Source organism: Ambystoma mexicanum, chromosome 4q (genome assembly GCF_040938575.1).
Source record: "Ambystoma mexicanum isolate Mex_15411 chromosome 4q, UKY_AmexF1_1, whole genome shotgun sequence".
In the NCBI taxonomy this organism is placed as follows: Eukaryota; Metazoa; Chordata; class Amphibia; order Caudata; family Ambystomatidae; genus Ambystoma; species Ambystoma mexicanum.
The window spans coordinates 1235797684-1235815695 of record NC_090928.1 but is presented as its reverse complement, the minus strand read 5'-3'; the positions used below and the strand labels follow the sequence as shown (position 1 = coordinate 1235815695).

Here is an 18012-nt window from a genome sequence, read left to right as displayed (position 1 = left end):
ATTCTGTACTTGGGGTTTGGCTTTGAAGGTAGCCAACTCCATTTCTGCCTTGGCGAGATTCACTAACACTCTGTGGAATTGTGTATCTTTGGCAGCTGAGCATATTCCCGAAGGGGAGGAACGGGATGGTTTGCTAGCCCTAGTGCAAGATGGCAAGGATGTCATGTGTGACTCCGTTCAGTCGGGTCTGGACATGGCGGACTGTGTCAGCCGGTCCATGGCTGCGAGCACCGTGGTACGCAGGTTTGCGTGGTTGCGGATGTTAGGCAGAAACCTGTGCAGTTCCCTTAGGGACCACTGCAAAAGATTTAGGACTACAGGTGTTAGCAGTAAACCCACTTGGTAGCAGTCTGCACCACCCAGATTCACTTGGTAGCTGTGGCTGAGCAGTCAGACTTCCCTCAAGAAGAGTTAGGCAGTATGCAAAGTATACACAATAGGCACTCAGATACAATAATACAAGCAAACATTGACCAGAGCTTTGGTATCAAAGTATATAATGATTTATTTTAAAACACACAGTTGAAACACTCCAGCACTCTTATTGTAAAATATTCTAAACACAGTTACTATTGTAATATAAACACCCCTTTTTCCTTATCAGATAAGTCACAGTAAAACACCACTTATTTTTATACAGAGGTGAGCGCTTAACTAGATTGCACTCCGATACGTTTGTGAGAAAGGGAGGGAAAAAGACAGAATATGAAAAGGTACACCACTCTAAGAATCAGGAACACTGTTAGCAAGGCAGAGAGCAAAAAGTCACTGGTGAGCCAAAGTCCAAAGGCTGGGCCCACTCTTAGAGAGAGCAGAGCACAAATGCGCCCAAGATCACACAGTTTCACTATGCTTATAAAGTCTTGCAGAGGGTTCAAAAAGGGTTTAGAGAAGCTTTAAGAAAGTTTAGCCGGGGTGTCCCAGACTAACCCAGGTTCGTAAGCCGGGGGCTAAATCTACCCCGTACAGTCGGTAGCAAGGGAAGCCAGGCGGGACACGGTACCTTAAGTGGGAAGGATCCTCCAGCGGTGGCAGTTGTTCCTGGTAGTGGGTGCAAGTTGCGTCGTCGTCCAGGGGAAGAGAAGATCTCGACTTGGAGGAAAGATGACGGTCGTTGCAGTACCAGGGAAGAAACCAGCCACGGAGTCTTCCGGTTAAAGGTGGTACCTTTGTTTCGCGGTCGTGGTAAAACGTGGTATCCCGGTTGCCGGGGTGCTTGGCACGGGCGAGGCGGCCACGAGGTACGTCGGGAAAGCGAAAAGACGGTGAAACTGGTTATCCCCACCAGTCAAAGGAAGAAGACTCTCCGGCAGGAGATCTCCTCTGTCGTTGGGAAAAGTGGTGAGGCAGTCCAGCAGGGCTCCACCGGTGGTGGTGTCGTGACAGGTCGGCTCAGCTTCTCCCTCGTCGGATTCTTAGGTCCTGTGGCGACTTCCGAATTTCCAGTCCCCAAAGCCCTGCTTTTATGCAGCAAACCCCCATTCACTCAGCCTAGCTGTCACTCAAACATGCTAAGTGGTGAGCCGGCCGGCTCACCACTTGGGCCAATCAGGATGGAGTGTGACTTGAGTTGCCTAGGCAACTCAGTCCAGGGTGCCTAAATTTCCCTCCACCCCTCCTAAGTACCCCAGACAGAGTGGCACCACTTTGGAGGGCTTCTGTGGAGAAGCCCGCCAAAAAGTGGAACAAAGGGCTCGACTTGGGTTGGAGTCACAGAAGAGAACACAAACGCCATTTTAGAATCAAGTTTTGGCAAAAAATACCAACCGGAGAATTAATATTAATTAAATAAACCGGCGGTATGTTCGAGGCTACTGTAAATTAAATAAAGGTAGTAGCCTAAAACAATGGGAAATCCCATAGGAAAATATTCGCGGTTGAATATAAAAAGTAGTATCCACTGCCACCAGCCAAAACTCGATCAGGGGGGACGGAGACGTGCCCCCTCGACTAACAGACCCTGGGGCAATCGAATTCCCCCAGCCAGTACGTCCACAATATGATGGTTTGTACTGGTTCTGTTCAGAATTTAAGACTAGTAAAGTCAATGGTGACTTTACATGCCCTGGGAGACAGTAGTCAGTCCCAGGGTATGGAGTCTATACTGGGGGGTCACTATGACACCCCTGTGTCACTGCACTGAGGGTGCTGTGTAACACATATCACAAAAACACATGCAGCCCTATGGGGTAAAAGACCCCATAGCCCATTAAACTCATCTAGATCCAAAGAAACGCACTCAAATCATGTCCAAGAGTGAGGGTAAAAAAGTCTCACTCTTGGCAGGAGAAAAAAAATAAACCCCAAAAATCCAGCAAAGCTGCTGGGGGACTCACTAGGTTAGGAAATTCAGCCTAAACAGAGAATTCTCCCTAAGAGCGGAAGTCGGGGTTTGCTCCTGATGTGCAATCCCGGCTTCTCAACATGCCCTTTGATGGGGTTCATCTGTTTGGCAGTAAGGCTGACGAGAGCCTTGAGAGGTTGCAGAGTTCCAAAGCTGCAGCGAAGTCTTTGAGCGCTGCAGTCAGTCAACCTCCGCCTTTTCGTCCTGGGGGACAGCAATGGAGGGGAGGTTCCTTTCGCTACTACTCTACCTTTGGTAGATCGAGAGGAGCTGCCAGTCGAAGGGGCCAACGTAGGAGTACCAGAGGTGGAAAGCAAGGTACTCGAGGTGCCAAAGCTGCTCGGACAGTTGCCTCTTTGCCCTCAGGCACTCCCACAGCCGCGTCAGCTCAGTCACGAGGCCATGTCCCATGGTTCGCTGGTTGGGGGCAGACTTGCGCAGCATCTTGGAGAATGGCAAGCCATTACTTCAGACGTGTGGGTTCTGGAGGTCATAACCCACGGCTACTGTCGCCTTTCCGGCAGAGGCCTCAAGACAATCCACCCGGGAAGCTCTCTTTGAAGCGTCTGGATCCACTCCTTGCGCAGGAAATCCTATCCTTGCTGGAGAAATGTGCCATAGAACTTGTGCCTGTAGCAGAGAGGCACAAGGGATGTTATTCCCCTTATTTTTTGATCCCGAAAAAAGACGGGGATTGAGACCCATCATGGACTTGCGTTGGCTGAACAAGCTCCTCAGGAAGGACAAGTTCAAGATGGTCATTCTTTCTCAAATCCTCCAGTCCCTTCAACTTCAGGATTGGTTGGTGTCTCTCAACCTCAAGGATGCTTACTGTGCTGATTTTTCAAAGCACAGGAAGTACCTGAGGTTCGCGGTTGGCGACTCGCCTTTTCAGTTTCGGGTCCTGCCATTCGGATTGACCACCGCCCGAGGGTTTTCACCAAGCTGCTGGTGGTGGTGGCAGCGTATCTCAGGAAAGGGGGGATTCACGTCTACCCCTACCTGGACGATTAGTTGATCAGGGTGCGCTTTCCCAAGCAAGCCCTAGATCTGTCCGTCACCTGCCACTCCCTTCACAAGCTGGGCTTCTCCCTCAATTTAAAGAAGTCCCATTTGACACCTACCCAACGGCTCCAGTACATCGGAGCGGTGCTCGACACATCCCTGGGGCAGTGTTCGCCTCCCCATGTGAGGGCTTATCACATTCTGCAGATGGTGAACAAATTTCAACGTGCCCAGAGTCTCCCGTCGTTCGGGTTCTTGAGATTGCTCGGCCTTACGGCATCCTGCATTTTCCTGGTGCCAGAGGCCAGGCTGTGGATGAGATCTCTGCAGTGGGCTCTCAAGATGCAATGGTCGCAATTCTCCGGCAGGATGTCGGATCCTGTTAACATTCCACCTTCGGTCGCCCAGGATCTTCTGTGGTGGGCCGTTGAAGACAATCTGATGAAGAGTGCTCCATTTTGGCAACCGTGGCCGGAGGTGACGATCGTGACGGACGCATCCCTCACGGGTTGGGGAGCTCATGCCAACGAGTTGATGGCTAGCGGCCGTTGGTCTCCGTCAGAGTCCAGACTCCACATCAATATGTTAGAGCTGCTGGCTATCAGGCTAGCCCTGAAGGCTTTTCTGCTGTCTGTGCGGGGTTAGAATGTCCTGATTATGACCGACAATACGGTGGCCATGCACTACCTCAACAAAAAAGGGGGGGGGGCAGGGTCACTCCCATTGTGCAGGGAGGTGATGCAGCTCTGGTGCTGGGCCATCCAGCGGGAAATTTCGATCTCGGCAGTTCATCTGGCCGGAGACGAAAACGCGGCGGCTGACGCTCCGAGCAGGCAGAGCACGGTCTCTCACGAATGGGAGCTGGCTCAGGAAGTTCTGTTGGAAATCTTCTCCCTTTGGGGAACCCCACAAGTGGATCTCTTCGCCGCCCGTGTCAACCGGAAGTGCGAAAGATTCTGCTCGCGGGAATTTCCTCCAAGAGGAGCCTTAGGGGACGCGTTCGTAGTGGAGTGGTCCTTCCGACAGCTGTACGCGTTTCCTCCAGTCCCCGTCATTCCGCAAGTGTTGCAGAGGTTTGGTTCCCGGATGATCCTCATTGCTCTGGCATGGCCCAGGAGAGCGTGGTACCCGGACCTTCTAGACATGTCCATCTGCCCTCCACGCCGTCTTCCCTACCGAGATTATCTGCTCTCGCGGGTGCGGGTTCTCCATCCAGAGGTGAAGTCTCTCTACCTTCATGCTTGGTATCTGAAAGATTGAGGTATAAGGATTTGGACCTCCCCGAAGACGTGATGGAAGTGTTGCTTTCGGCCAGAAGGCCCGCAACGAAATCCCTGTACCGTTGCCGTTAGAGAAAGTTCTGTGACTGGTGCAGGGTACAGTATGTGGATCATTTCCAATGTTCCATTCCTTTGGTTTTGTCTTTTATGCTTTCCTTAGCCCACAAGGGCCTGCAAGTGGGTACCATTAAGGGTTACCTGGCGGCGCTGTCTATATTTAAGCGCTCGTCTGAGGAATGTTCTTATTTTAAGATTCCTTTGGTTTCTCAGTTTCTAAAAGGGCTAATTAATGTGTTTCCATCGTCGCCTTTCCAGGTGCTGGGATGGGATTGGAATTTGGTTTTAAAGTTCCTAATGGGAGATCCATTTGAGCCCTTACATTCTTGTCCGTTGCCACTGTTAGCCTTTAAAACTGTATTTTTAGTTGCGGTTACTTCCGTGCGCAGAGTGAGTGAGTTGCAGGCACTTTCCACCAAACCACCCTTCACTGTGTTCCTTCTTTTCTTCCGAAGGTTGTGTCGGAATTCCATTTGAGCCAGAAAGTAATTCTTCTGGCATTTTATCCTCCTCCACATCCTGGTAAGGAAGAGGAGAGGCTCCATAGGTTGGATCCTAAGAGAGCTTTGAGTTTCTATCTCTCACAGATGTCCCGGGTCAGAGTGGATGATCAGCTCTTTGTTGGTTATGCTGGAAGGCGTTTAGGTCAGGCTGTTTCCAAGCAGACCATGTCCAGATTGATCATGTTGACGATCTGAGTGTTACCGTTTGTCGGGAAAGGACCCTCCAGTAGGCCTACGGGCTCACTCTACTAGGGGTGTGGCTGTCTCCACTGCTCTACAGAGAGGCGTTCCTATTCGCAATATTTGCGAAGCAGCCACATGGGCCTCTGTCCATACGTTTGTGAGAGACTATTCCTTGGGCTCCATCCATGGGCAAGACTTGGCCTTTGGTAAGGCAGTCCTCTATTCAGCAATTTGATTGGGCATTCTAAAATTCTAAATTTGTAAATTTTCCCACCTCCATACATTGGTACTGCTTTGGGAGTCCGTCATAGATGTGGAATACGTCGGAGGACACAATCCCTTCGAAGAACAAGTTACTTACCTTATCTGGTAACGTTTTTTCGATGGGATATTCCTCCGACGTATTACACATCGAACCCTCCCAGCCTGCCCCTCTACAGAATTTCTTATGCGATTGCAGCTTATGTTTCCGCAAGGCTTTCTGCAGTCATACTGGCGGGAGATTGTTGCCACACGTTCTGGGAAAAAATTACAACTGGGGCTATCGGCGCCGTGCGTCCTATATATAACATCTGGTGACCTCGACGGAGGCCCTCGAAGGACAACGTGTCAGCATCATCGACGCAGGACTCCTACGCCAATTTTTTTTCCAAAGCAGCACATCTGTGGTCATTACCTGTCATAGATGTGGAATAGGTTGGAGGAACATCCCATCGAAAGAACGTTTCCAGATATAAGGTAAGTAACTTGTTCGTCTATGCTATCCAATTTCTAATTGAGTGGTAAGGCGGGAGACCAGGACTCGACTGTCAGGAAAACGTACCTTCTTGTGGATTCCAGTACCGTCAGTCCTTGCTCTTCCTACTTCACTGTCCTCCCAGGCATCCCTTGGCAACATACGCTGTGCTACAATCTTGCATGTTGGAAAAATCATGCACGAACTGGAAGTCTTAAGTTGGCACCAGATGGGTGTGGCTGGGGCCCCTGTGTGTAAATGCATTCTAGGTCTGGGAGCGAGGCACAAATCTTTTGGAGGACCTTTTCAATCTTGCCTATGATGCAGGAATTTCCACAGTTCTGAAAGACGGAAACATTGCTTAAGAGTGCAGGAATTGCTGTGCATGTATTTGCTCCTGTTTTTGCTTTGCAGGGATAGGTATGTGAGCTTTCATACAGAAATGCATTGCAATAATTTCTGAAACGGGTCAACTGATGTAACAGGTTAAATATTAACACCTTCTTGCTTTCTACCTCCTCCTCTCTTTGTTCAGTGGAGATGCTGAAGAGGAAACCTCGTGATCGAGAAGGCACCAACGATGCTGTTTTAGATGAAGTAACAAGGATGCAGGATTCTATTAAGGTTGAGATGATGACAATATGCAAGGAGGCTGCAGAAGCAAGAACAAAACTGTCTGAGCTTGAAGCAGTAGCCATGATATTGGGGATGACACACAAAGACAAACCGCACAAATCCTCTGCAGAGAGGAAGATGGGTTCAGTTGAAAAGAAAAGTAAAACTAAGGCTGAAAGAATGAGAAAAACTGTAGCTTCAGATAGAAAAAACAGCAAACCAATAGTTTCTGCTGAAAAGGGCAATAAAGCAGTGGTCTCAAACGAAAGGCAGAGTAAACCTCGGACTTCATCAGAGAAAAGCAGCAGTGAAAAATACAGCAAGCCAGAGGGCAGCACACACGAGAATTCAGCAGAAGAAAGAAGTTTACCTGATATGAAGAACTCTGACAGAGCGCCGCTCCAAAGCCAGCCCATGGCACAGGCCCAGGTTGGTTATACTGCCACTTATTTTATACAGGGATCTCATATTTTGGGGAACATTGTTTAGCACTAGCTTTTCCACTGCATGTTAAATTAGATGTTCTTCTAATATTGAAAACTTTTTTTTTTAATATGCACTGATCTTATTAAGATGGAAATGATGCTAAATGTTCCACACACAGTAAAAGGTGTGCTTCTTTGTGCTGGCAGGTTTTTGGGATTAATCTACCTGCCTTTGCTCAGTCTGCTGAGTACCCCTTGCTTTAAGCAGTGCTCCAAATGTTGAACCACTTTAGCCAAGGCTTAGAAGGGGGTGAGAGGGGAGTGTGATGGGAGATAAGACTAAGAGTGTAAGTAGGCTGAGCATTGAATACTTTGCTCTTAGACAGGGAGTAGGGTGGTAATCCGTTACACACATGCATATAGTATTAGAATGTCCATGAAGTATGTTGCAAGAAATGTACTATTTTTGAATGCACAAAGAATAAATGTACATTAGCAGGTCAGTACTTTGTTTTATAAATCTAATCAAAATAGTGTTGGGGATTTTCACAAAGGTTACTGTCTGTGACAGAGTTTACGAAAGCCCACCTTGGATGAACAGTGTTGCACCCCTTAGGTTTGGCCTGAACCGCACATGGGTTTGGTAGAAGGGCAAGCTGCCAAGCTTACTCTTAAGGAGGGAGGAGGGCTGTAGTGCGTTACAACGAACTCTGAGCATACACTTAGTCTAAAGAAAACACTGGTACACTTATCTTCGTTAACATAGTTATTTATTATATACACTATGGCACACTGTTTGCAACGGTTAAACTCACATGCCCTTTATTACAAACTCCTCCACCCCAGACATGATTGGTCAAAACATATACAAAGGAAATCCAATCTTCTCCAATTCCACCATTCTTATTGGTCTCAATTATCTTAACTAACAACTTCAGCTCACGTGAACAGCACACCCCCTTTTTTAGGATTTGTCGTGATGGGTTGTGGCATCACATAGTTACACGTTTAAATATAAACATAACTTATTAGAAGTTCCAGCTGGACCTTCTCAACCCAGACGTGACTGCACATGGTTTGCAAGGATACTTCAAACAATATGGGGAGGAAGAGAGTAAATGTGTTTCGAGTAGATTGTGTCCTCCAACGTATTCCTCATCTTTGATGTTACTCCATCCAGCTCAGCTGCTTCAGAAAAAATATTTCGGCAGAGGGCGCCGTGCGTCGATGTCATCGAGTCGATGGTCCCTCGAAGGCCTCCATCGAGGGTGACTTAATCGGGTGTATAAGTAGCATGCGCGGCGCCCGTTTGCCTCAGTTCTGTTTTTCCGCAGTGTACGTTGCTTCGGAGAATCGGCGCGCCTCGAGTTCTGTGAAGAAAAGATAAATAACAAAATATCCACGTCGACCACGACCCCGAAATCGGGTTTCAAGAAATGTAAATTGTGCGGCTCAAAAATGTCAATTACCGATCTGCACCGAGAGTGTTTATGGTGCCTTGGAGAGGGCCACGACATGGAAGCCTGCATGAAGTGTCAATCGATGACGGGGAAAGCCTTACGAGAAAGGAGGGGAAAACTGCAGGTAGGTCGTAAATCCGACCGAAAAGCCTCTAGCGTTGAGTCGAGATCCCGTGAGGAGAAATCTCCTCGACGCGAAAGGCATCGGTCGGGGTCCCGAAGCGATTCCCATCGCTTGTCGTCTTTGACAAAAAAATCGAAGAAACAACACCATAGATCCCCCTCCACTTCGTCTTCGGACGAATCCACAAAACTGATGAAATGTCCCACAAAACATTCATCATCCGAAGAATGGGAAGCTTTTAGGATGAAAATATTGGAGGTTTTTGACAAAGCGAAGCCTTCGTCTGCGCCTTCCTCGGAAGTCGGCCGGGAGCGCCATTGCTCCGACACTCGCACGCCCTCGAGCCCGGGTGATCGAAAGAGGAAGGCTAGAGAACCTTCTAGGACTTCGAGCGAAAACGCCACTCGAGTTGACCAATCGAGGTCACTGACACCGTCTGAGACCGAACACCTCGAAGGGCAAGTCCTTGAAGGGTGCCTCGACGCCCTTGAAGTCAACGCTGTTGAAGTCGGATAATACGTCGAAGTTATCGACGCCGAAACTTCCAGCTCGACAAGATCAGCTAGGAATAGAGAAAAGGAAAAATCACCTGGTTTGCATTCAGGACCCAGTAGCACTCCTCCTATACCACCCCAGAGAAGGTTTTTAAGCCTTTACCTGGGAAGGAGTTCTTCAAATCCTTGACCTCAATTATTGAGGAACAAGAAAGATCTGATGAAGAAAATGTTCCCTTTGGCCTTGAATTTGGTACTCTAAATGTTCCTGAATGACTGATTTCAGAGCAAAGCAAGATGAAGGATTTGGTGGAATCATTACACAATGCAAGTGGTATTGATACGTCCCCAGAGAACGAATTTGGTAGACCAGAGCCAGGTGAACATGCTAATCCATCATATCGTCAGTATATGACTAAGGTTGTGGATTATTTGGGCTGGGCCAGGCCTACAGCCCAATTTGTCCAAGATGATCTTACAGACATATTGGACCATGGTCCTACTGAATACCCAATTCTACCTTTCTATGTGGCCTTACAAAATAGAGTGGCCAAAAATTGGGAGACGCCGGATTCTATTCCTCCAGTGAATAAATCCCTTAGCTCAAAATACTGCCCTGCCACTAGCGACCCCAGCTATCTGTCTAAGCATCCCTCTCCAGAACGATTAGTTATACAGGCAGCCACAGCTTCAAACAAACTTGCATACCCGTCTATCCCTCGAGACAGGGACGATAAGCGTGTGGATGGCTGGGCAAGGAAGGTATTTTCAGCCGGGAGCATGGCATTAAAATCAGCCAACTCCACCTGTGCCTTGAGAAAGTTTTCGTACACTCTTTGCGAATGTATTGCAATGGCGGTGGAGCACATACCAGCAGGGGAAGAAAGGGAAGAATTCCTAGCCATTGTTAGAGATGGAAAGGAAGCTTTGCAGGAATCCCTTGAATCTGGTTTGGACACTGTTGATAGTGTGAGCAGGCCATGGCCACTAGCACGGTAATGCATAGATTTGCATGGTTAAGGAAGTCAGGTTTTGCACCGGACGTGCAGAACCATCTTCTAAACATGTCCTTTGACGGGTCTCACCTTTTTGGCAGCAAGGCTGACTAGAGCCTTGAGAGGTTTCAGACCTCAAAGGCCGCTGCCAAATCGTTGGGAACTGCTATCAGGCAACCTCAGTCCTTTCGTACGACAAATCAAACTTGGAGGGGACGATCCTATTGTTACTACACCTCATATGGAAAGGCGATAGGAATGGCCAGTCAAAGGGGCCAAAGAAAGGCCACTCGCGGTGGACGAGCAAGACGTGCAAAGCCAGCTCCAGCTACAGCCTCTTTGCCATCGGCGGCTGCAGCAATCGCCACAAAACCACTTTGAGGACTTGCATCACAAGACACCTGTAGGAGGCAGGCTGTCACAACAACTGCAAGAATGGCAAGCCATTACTTCAGATGTTTGGGCCTTAGAAATAAAAGCCCAAGGTTACTGCCTTCCTTTTCTAACGCAACCTCAAAGCAATCCACCAGGGAGACACCCATTGAAGTCTTCGAATCCGCTCCTACAGCAGGAAGTTCTAACCCTGCTGGAAAAAGGTGCTATAGAACCAGTACCTGCAGCGGAAAGGAACAAGGAATGGTACTCCCCATATTTTTTTATCCCCAAAAAGGACGGAGGATTGAGACCCATCTTGAACTTAAGAAACTTGAACAAGTTCCTCAGGAAGGACAAGTTCAAGATGGTTACCCTTTCTCAGATCCTTCAAGCCCTTCAACTTCAGGACTAGTTGGTGTCATTGGACCTCCAGGATGCTTATTTTCATGTGCCGATTCATCTCAAGCACAGAAAATACCTGAGGTTCGTGGTTGTCGACTCACACTATCAGATTCGAGTCCTGCCATTCGGATTGACCTCCGCCCCAAGGGTCTTCACCAAGTTAATGGTAGTGGTAGCAGCGCACCTCAGGAGAGGGGGGATTCATGTCTACCCCTACATGGACGATTGGTTGATCAGGGCATGTTCTGCCGAACAAGCGCTGGATCATCTGAAAGTCACCTGCCACTTCCTCCACAAACTGGGCTTCTCCCTCAAGTTCAAGAAGTCGCAAATGACACCTTCCCAACAGCTTCAGTATATAGAAGCTGTATTAAACACATCCTTTGGAAAGAGCTCGCCTCCCAAGTCGAGGGCTCAAGACATTCTCCAGATGGTTTACAAATTCCAAAATGCCCAAAATCTCCAGGTTTATGACTTTTTAAGGTTGCTCGGCCTCATGGCATCCTGCATCTTCCTGGTGCCAGAGGCATGCTTGAGGATGAGATCCCTTCAGTGGCCGTTAAAGACGCAATGGTCCCAGTTCTCAAGTCAAATGACAGATCTTCTCCAGATTCCGAACAAGGTTCGACAGGACCTTCTATGGTGGACTTGTACAGAGAACATCCTAAAAGGGGAACCTTTTTGGCAACCATGGCCGGAGATCACAGTAGTGACGGATGCCTCACTCAAGGGGTGGGGAGCTCACGCCAACGATCTGACAATCAGTGGTCACTGGTCTCCATCGGAGTCCAAACTACACATCAATCTTTTGGAGCTGAGAGCAATCAGACTAGCGCTGAAGGCTTTCCTGCCATCTGTCAGAGGGAAGAATGTCCTTATAATGATGGACAACATAGTGGCCATGCATTATCTAAACAAAAGAGGAGGTGTAGGGTCACTACCTCTGTGCAGAGAGGCAATGCAACTCTGGTATTGGGCAATTCAAGAAGGAATCTCTTTAACGGCAGTTCACCTAGCCGGGGAAGAGAATATGACGGCAGATGCTCTGAGCAGGCAGAGCACTGTGTCCCACGAATGGGAACTGGCTCAGGAAATCATTCTAGAGATCTTTGCCCTTTGGGGAACCCCTCAGGTAGACTTATTTGTGACCGGTACCAACCGAAAGTGCAAAAAGGATTGCTCAAGGGAATTTCCCCCGAGAGGAGCCCTAGGGGACGCGTTCGTGGTGGAGTGCAATTTCCCACTACTGTATGCGTTCCCTCCTATTCCCGTCATTCCTCAGGTCATCAGGAGGTTGAGACGGTTCGGGAGCCGCATGATCCTAATTGCCCCAGACTGGGCCAGGAGAACGTGGTACCCGGACCTTCTAGACATGTCCATCTGTCCTCCAGTACGTCTTCCTCAGAGAGAGAACCTTCTCTCTCTCAAATGGAAGGTCAGGTTCTCCACCCAGAGGTCAAAACGCTCAACCATCATGCTTGGTATCTGAAAGGCTGAGATACAGGGATTGGATGACGTTATGGAGGTGTTCCAGATGACGTTATGGAGGTGTTGCTTTCGGCAAGAAGTCCAGCAGCAAAGTCTCTATACCGTTGCCGTTGGAAAAGGTTTTGCAACTGGTGCAGGGAAAAGAATGTCGATCCTTTTCTATGTTCTATCCCGGAAGTACTATCTTTCCTTCTGACCCTAGCGCATAGAGGTCTGAATATTGGAACAATAAAAGGTTACCTTGCTGTGCTTTCCATCTTCAAGCGCTCGTCGGAAGAATGATCCTACTTCAAAATTCCTTTGATAATACAATTCTTAAAAGGACTCACTAATGTGTTTCCTCCTCACCCATTTCAAGTACTGATTTGGGATTTCAATTTGGTCTTAAAATTCTTAATGTGTGCTCCTTTTGAACCGCTGCACACGTGCCCATTGAGATTGCTAACATTGAAAACTGCTTTTCTAGTTGCCTTACCATCTGCAAGAAGAGTGATCGAATTGCAGGCACTGTCTTCTGGGCCACCCTATACAGTGTTCCATAATGACAGAGGTGTTTTGAAGGTCAAACCCTCTTTTTTGCCAAAAGTGGTATCTGAGTTTCACTTAAATCAAAAAATTGTGTTACAGACTTTCTATCCTCCACTCCATCCTAGTAAGGAGGAGGAAAGACTCCACAGGTTGGATCCAAAAAGAGCTTTAAGCTTTTATATCTCTAGGCTATCTAGGCTTAGATTGGATAACCAACTGTTTATTGGCTACAAGGGAAAAAGATTGGGTCAATCAGTAACAAAACAGACCATATCAAGTTGGATTGTCCTTTGCATTTCAGAATGCTACAGACTGGCGGGGAAAGACCCACCAGAAGGTTTAAGGGCTCATTCATTCAGGGGCATTGCTACGTCTACAGCCCTGCAAAGAGGTGCTCCTATAAAGTCCATTTGTGAAGCAGCGACTTGGTCATCGCTGCATACTTTTTCAAAATTCTACAACCTAGATGCTTCCCCAATCTAAGGAGTTAAATTTTGGCAGAGCAGTTCTATACTCGGCGGCCATCAAAAAAAAAAATGTAATCCCTCCTCCATAAGGATTATCCTTACTGCTTTGGGAGTCTATCAAAGATGAGGAATACGTTGGAGGACACAATCCACTAGAAGAACAAGTTACTTACCAACTGGTAACGTTCTTTCGATTGGATGTTCCTCCAACGTATTCCTCATCGCCCTCCCAACCTACCCCTCTGTAGATTTTTCCCGGGCTATTGCCACTCCAACTCTCGCAAGGCAAAGTACCTGTCTACCGACACAGTCTGCATAGTGTAAATCAATAACAAAAGAGGGGGAAAAACAGAACTGAGGCAAACGGTTGCCGCGCATGCTTCTTACACCCGATGACGTCGCCCACGACGGAGGCCTTCGAGGGACCATCGACTCGACGACACACGGCGCCCTTTGCCGAAAAAAAAATTCGGAAGCAGCTGAGCTGGATGGAATAGCATCAAAGATGAGGAATACGTTGGAGGAACATCCAATCGAAAGAACGTTACCAGTTGGTAAGTAACTTGTTCTTCCTTTGAACTGGTAATACATTTCTCACCCATCCAAACTTGTTGGCGTCCCTAGAACTGTCTAATCTAAATGACTATCAATTCAGCATGCATGACCTCCGGACACAATCTGAGAAAATAATTGAAACCCAATGTTTCAGTCAACTCTGGCCTCGGTCGTGCCTTCACCCCAGGTTTATTGCTGGCCAAAAGCAAATGGACGGATTCCCATGAACAATAAAATAACAAGCACCCATGCACTTAAAGGATTGCATCTCCTTTACGCGATACTGCCAAGTCATAAAAACCCTGGGCCTGTCTGTGTATGACCATGTGATTATTGGTGCATCTACCCTTCCTATGTCCTTCAATCCTTGGCAAACCATTTCTTTTTCAGTCACTAAGCCTCGCAAACCCTCACTCCAGAGTTTAACCATTTCATGAAACAAGCACACGGCATACAGATTTTTACATTTCCCTCATGACAAATCTCCTTTCTCACATGCGCATTGTGACGCTCCTCGTTGTCCAGTTTCTAGGTTGTTACGTTGCACTCATAAATATATTTCAAATAGATTGTATCCTCCCACGTATTCCTCATCTTATGATATCCGCCTAGCCCGCTTTAGCTGCTTTGGAAAGTTTTTCCAGCATGGGGTGCTGCGCGTCGATGCCTGTCGACTTGGATGTCCCTCGAAGGCCTTCATCTCGATGTCTAAGTCATCGCATATATCACATGCAGCGACCGTTGGCTTCAGTTCTGTTTTTCCGCAAGAGCCATCACTTCGCAAGATCGGCAAGCTTCGGTTCCTTGACAAAAAACCTTTTGAATTCAGTGAAAATGGCATCATCGTCGGCATAGACTCCGAGAACAGGGTTCAAAAAAATGTCACAACTGCGGGGCTAAATGTCCCTTACAGACCCCCATTGGGTGTCAGCTGCTTAGGATCCACTCATTTAACATCAGAGTGTGGGTCCTGCCTATCGATGACAGCGAAAGCCGTGAAAGAGCGTAGAGGGATGTTGGCTGCAGGTAGGTCGCATAAATCCCCTTCGACGACTGTCGAAAAAGCGACCCTCTGAGTCGAGAGACGACTCTCCTAATCGTAAAAAAGCTGAAAGTTCTCGATTCCGCAGTGGTTCTCACCACTTGTCATGGCCCCCACAATGTTTGAAGAAAAGGCACCATAGATGGGTGTCTTCGAGTTCCTCACCGGAACGGTCACTTGTCCGGCCAAATTGGCCTCTCCGGCTGAATGGGAGAGATTCAGACTTAAAATTCTCTAAGTATTTGAGAATGCGGCCTTGGCCCCCTCGAAGAGAGATGAGAGCCATGCGCATGTCGACAAACACGACAGAAAGAAGGCAAAGGACAAAACCTGAGCACCCTCTTTCTCGGGTGCCCAGGAGAAAACTCCTTGGGAACCCTCAGAGGATCCGTTGAGTAGAGAAAAGATTCCTTCCAAAATAGTCATCCACGCTGTCGGCACCAAAATGCCCGGCGTCCGTATCCAAGAAGTCCTCGACGCCACAGCCTTCGAAGCCGTCAACGTCGTCGAAGTCTTCGCCATTGTCGACGCACTTTACAAAGCCCTCAAAGGATGTTGAGAAAACGTACACCCCACTGCCAAGGGACGACTTTTTTGAGTCACTTTCCTCAATGTCTGAGGATGTTGGGCCATCTTCGGATGAATCCTGTCCGTTTGGGTTCCAGTATGGGACACCAGTGGTCCCAGAAGGCTTGATCTCTGAGCAATCAAAAATACAAAATCTTCAAGAAACTCTACAGACTGCAAGTGGGTTGGACACTTCCCCAGAAATTGAGTTTGAAAGACCAGATCCCTCAGACCATGCTGATGAATCCTACAGACAACTGATGTGCAGGGTTGTAGAATATCTGGGTTGGAGTAAACCTGCACCTCTATTTGAACAGGACGACCTCATGGATATTCTAGATAAGGGACCCCAGGAGGACCCTTTTCTTTCATGTAGCCCTACAAAGGCGAGTGAATGCCAACTGAGAGCAACTGGAGTTAATTCCGGCAGTGAATACAAAAATTGACAAGTACGAACCGTCGAGCAGTGACCCCTATTATCTGACTCCATAAAGTTTGGTAGTTCAGACTGCCACTTCTACATCCAAACAAAATGCATATCCAAGTATCCCCACTGACAGAGATGACAAGCGTTCTGATGCTTTGGCTAACAAAGTTTTGTCTGCGGAGAGTACGGCTTTTAAATTGGCAAATGCCACGTGTACACTAGCTAAACGATGACTCGAGGGGGCGACTTTCCGTGTCGGAAGGAGTCCGAGGAGTCTAGATCCCAGAGTGGTTCCCGCCATTCTAGGAAGCGCCGTCACCGGTCGCCTTCCTCATCTTACTCGGAGGATGGCACCACCAGGAAAGTGGCCTGTCCAACAAAGTCCTCGACTCCGGAGCAATGTGCTGCCTTCAAGGAGCAGATGTTTGCGATTTTTCAATCGCAGGGCACAGTTCCGTCGGCACCTTCTGACGAAGCCGGCAAGGAACGGTCTCGATCCATGGCTTGTGTGCCTTCAAGCTCGGGTCCTCGGCGCGATCCTCATCAGGAACCTTCTAGGTCCCGTTCAGACAAGGCTCAGGATGGTCGCAAGAGACGTGCTTCCAGGTCTCGGTCCTCGTCCCCAGAGAGAACACAGAAACCTGCTAAGGGCTCAAGGTTGGCGTCGACTCCATCAGCACTCTGTCCGACAGATACGGACATCTAAGCTTTGTCTTCGTACCAGCCGTCGGCACCTTTCTCGATGCCTTAGGGGCCTTTTGGCCAGGATTTACCGTCGGGAGTCCCTGGTGTGGTGGATCCTCCTAGGACGACTACTTCCAAATCCGTAAGGCCTGTTAAGGACTCCAGACCCTCAGCTGTCCCAAGACAGGATTTTTAACTCCCTCTGGGTGACATCTATGAGGAGGAGGAGAGGTCAGATGTAGATTTTGACACTGTTGAGCCTGATATGGCTCCTGTCTTTTCTGTTGATTGTCAGTTGGAAGTGTTGAGGCAATCTCTTCATGATGCCAGTGGCCTAGACACTTCTCCTGAGGTGGAGTTTGGCAGGCCTGAGCCTGGGACTCATGCTGAGTCATCCTACTGGAGACTGATGGCTAGGATCACGGAATATCTTGGTTGGTACACCACTCCTGAAACTTTTGTTCAGGATGACTTGACAGATATTTTGGACCAAGGTCCATCCTCTGACCCAGTGTTACCTTTTCACTTGACCTTGCAGAAAAGGGTGGTGGCAGCTTGGCAGACCCCGGAATCTCTTCTGGCAGTTAACAAATCGTTAACTAAGAAATACTGCCCTTCTGGTAGCGGCCCCAGCTACCTTTCATCCCACCCACCCACTCCCGAGAGTTTGGTGGTTCAGACGGCTACGGCCACCTCGAGGCAGGCAGCACACCCTACCATCCCTCCTGATAGGGACGACAAAGGCTTTGACGGTTGGGCATGCAAGGTGTTTCCCAATATTTTTTGATTCCAAAGAAAGACGGGGTATTGAGACCCATCCTGGGCGTGCATTGGTTGAACAAACTTCTCAAGAAGGACAAGTTCAAGATGGTCACTCTTTCTCAAGTCCTCCAGGCCCTTCAACCTCAGGATTGGTTAGTGTCTCTGAACCTGCAGGGTGCTTACTTTCATGTGCTGATTCATCCCAAGCACAGAAAGTACCTGATGTTTGCGGCTGGCAACTCGCACTTTCAGTTTCAGGTCCTGCCATTCAGTTTGACCTCCGCCCCGAGGGTCTTCACCAAGCTAATGGTGGTGGTGGTGGCAGCGTATCTCAGGCGAGGGGGGGGGGGATTCACGTCTACCCCTACCTGGACGACTGGCTGATCCGTGCGCGTTTTCCCGAGCAAGCATTGGATCAATTCGGTCTCACCTGCCACTCCCTCCACAGGCTGGGCTTCTCCCTCAATTTCAAGAAGTCTCATCTGACACCTTAC

At 48.4% G+C, this 18012-nt stretch overlaps 1 protein-coding gene across 2 annotated transcripts in view; it reads left to right on the top strand.

The window, feature by feature from the left end:
- LOC138468306 (zinc finger protein 318-like) overlaps positions 1-18012 on the top strand; it is a 616069-nt gene that overhangs the window by 385138 nt on the left and 212919 nt on the right. For both annotated transcript variants that reach the window (XM_069608799.1, XM_069608800.1), the window contains one exon: positions 6644-7152. In XM_069608799.1, the coding sequence (XP_069464900.1) occupies positions 6644-7152 (509 nt within the window). The remainder of the gene's footprint in view (positions 1-6643; positions 7153-18012) is intronic.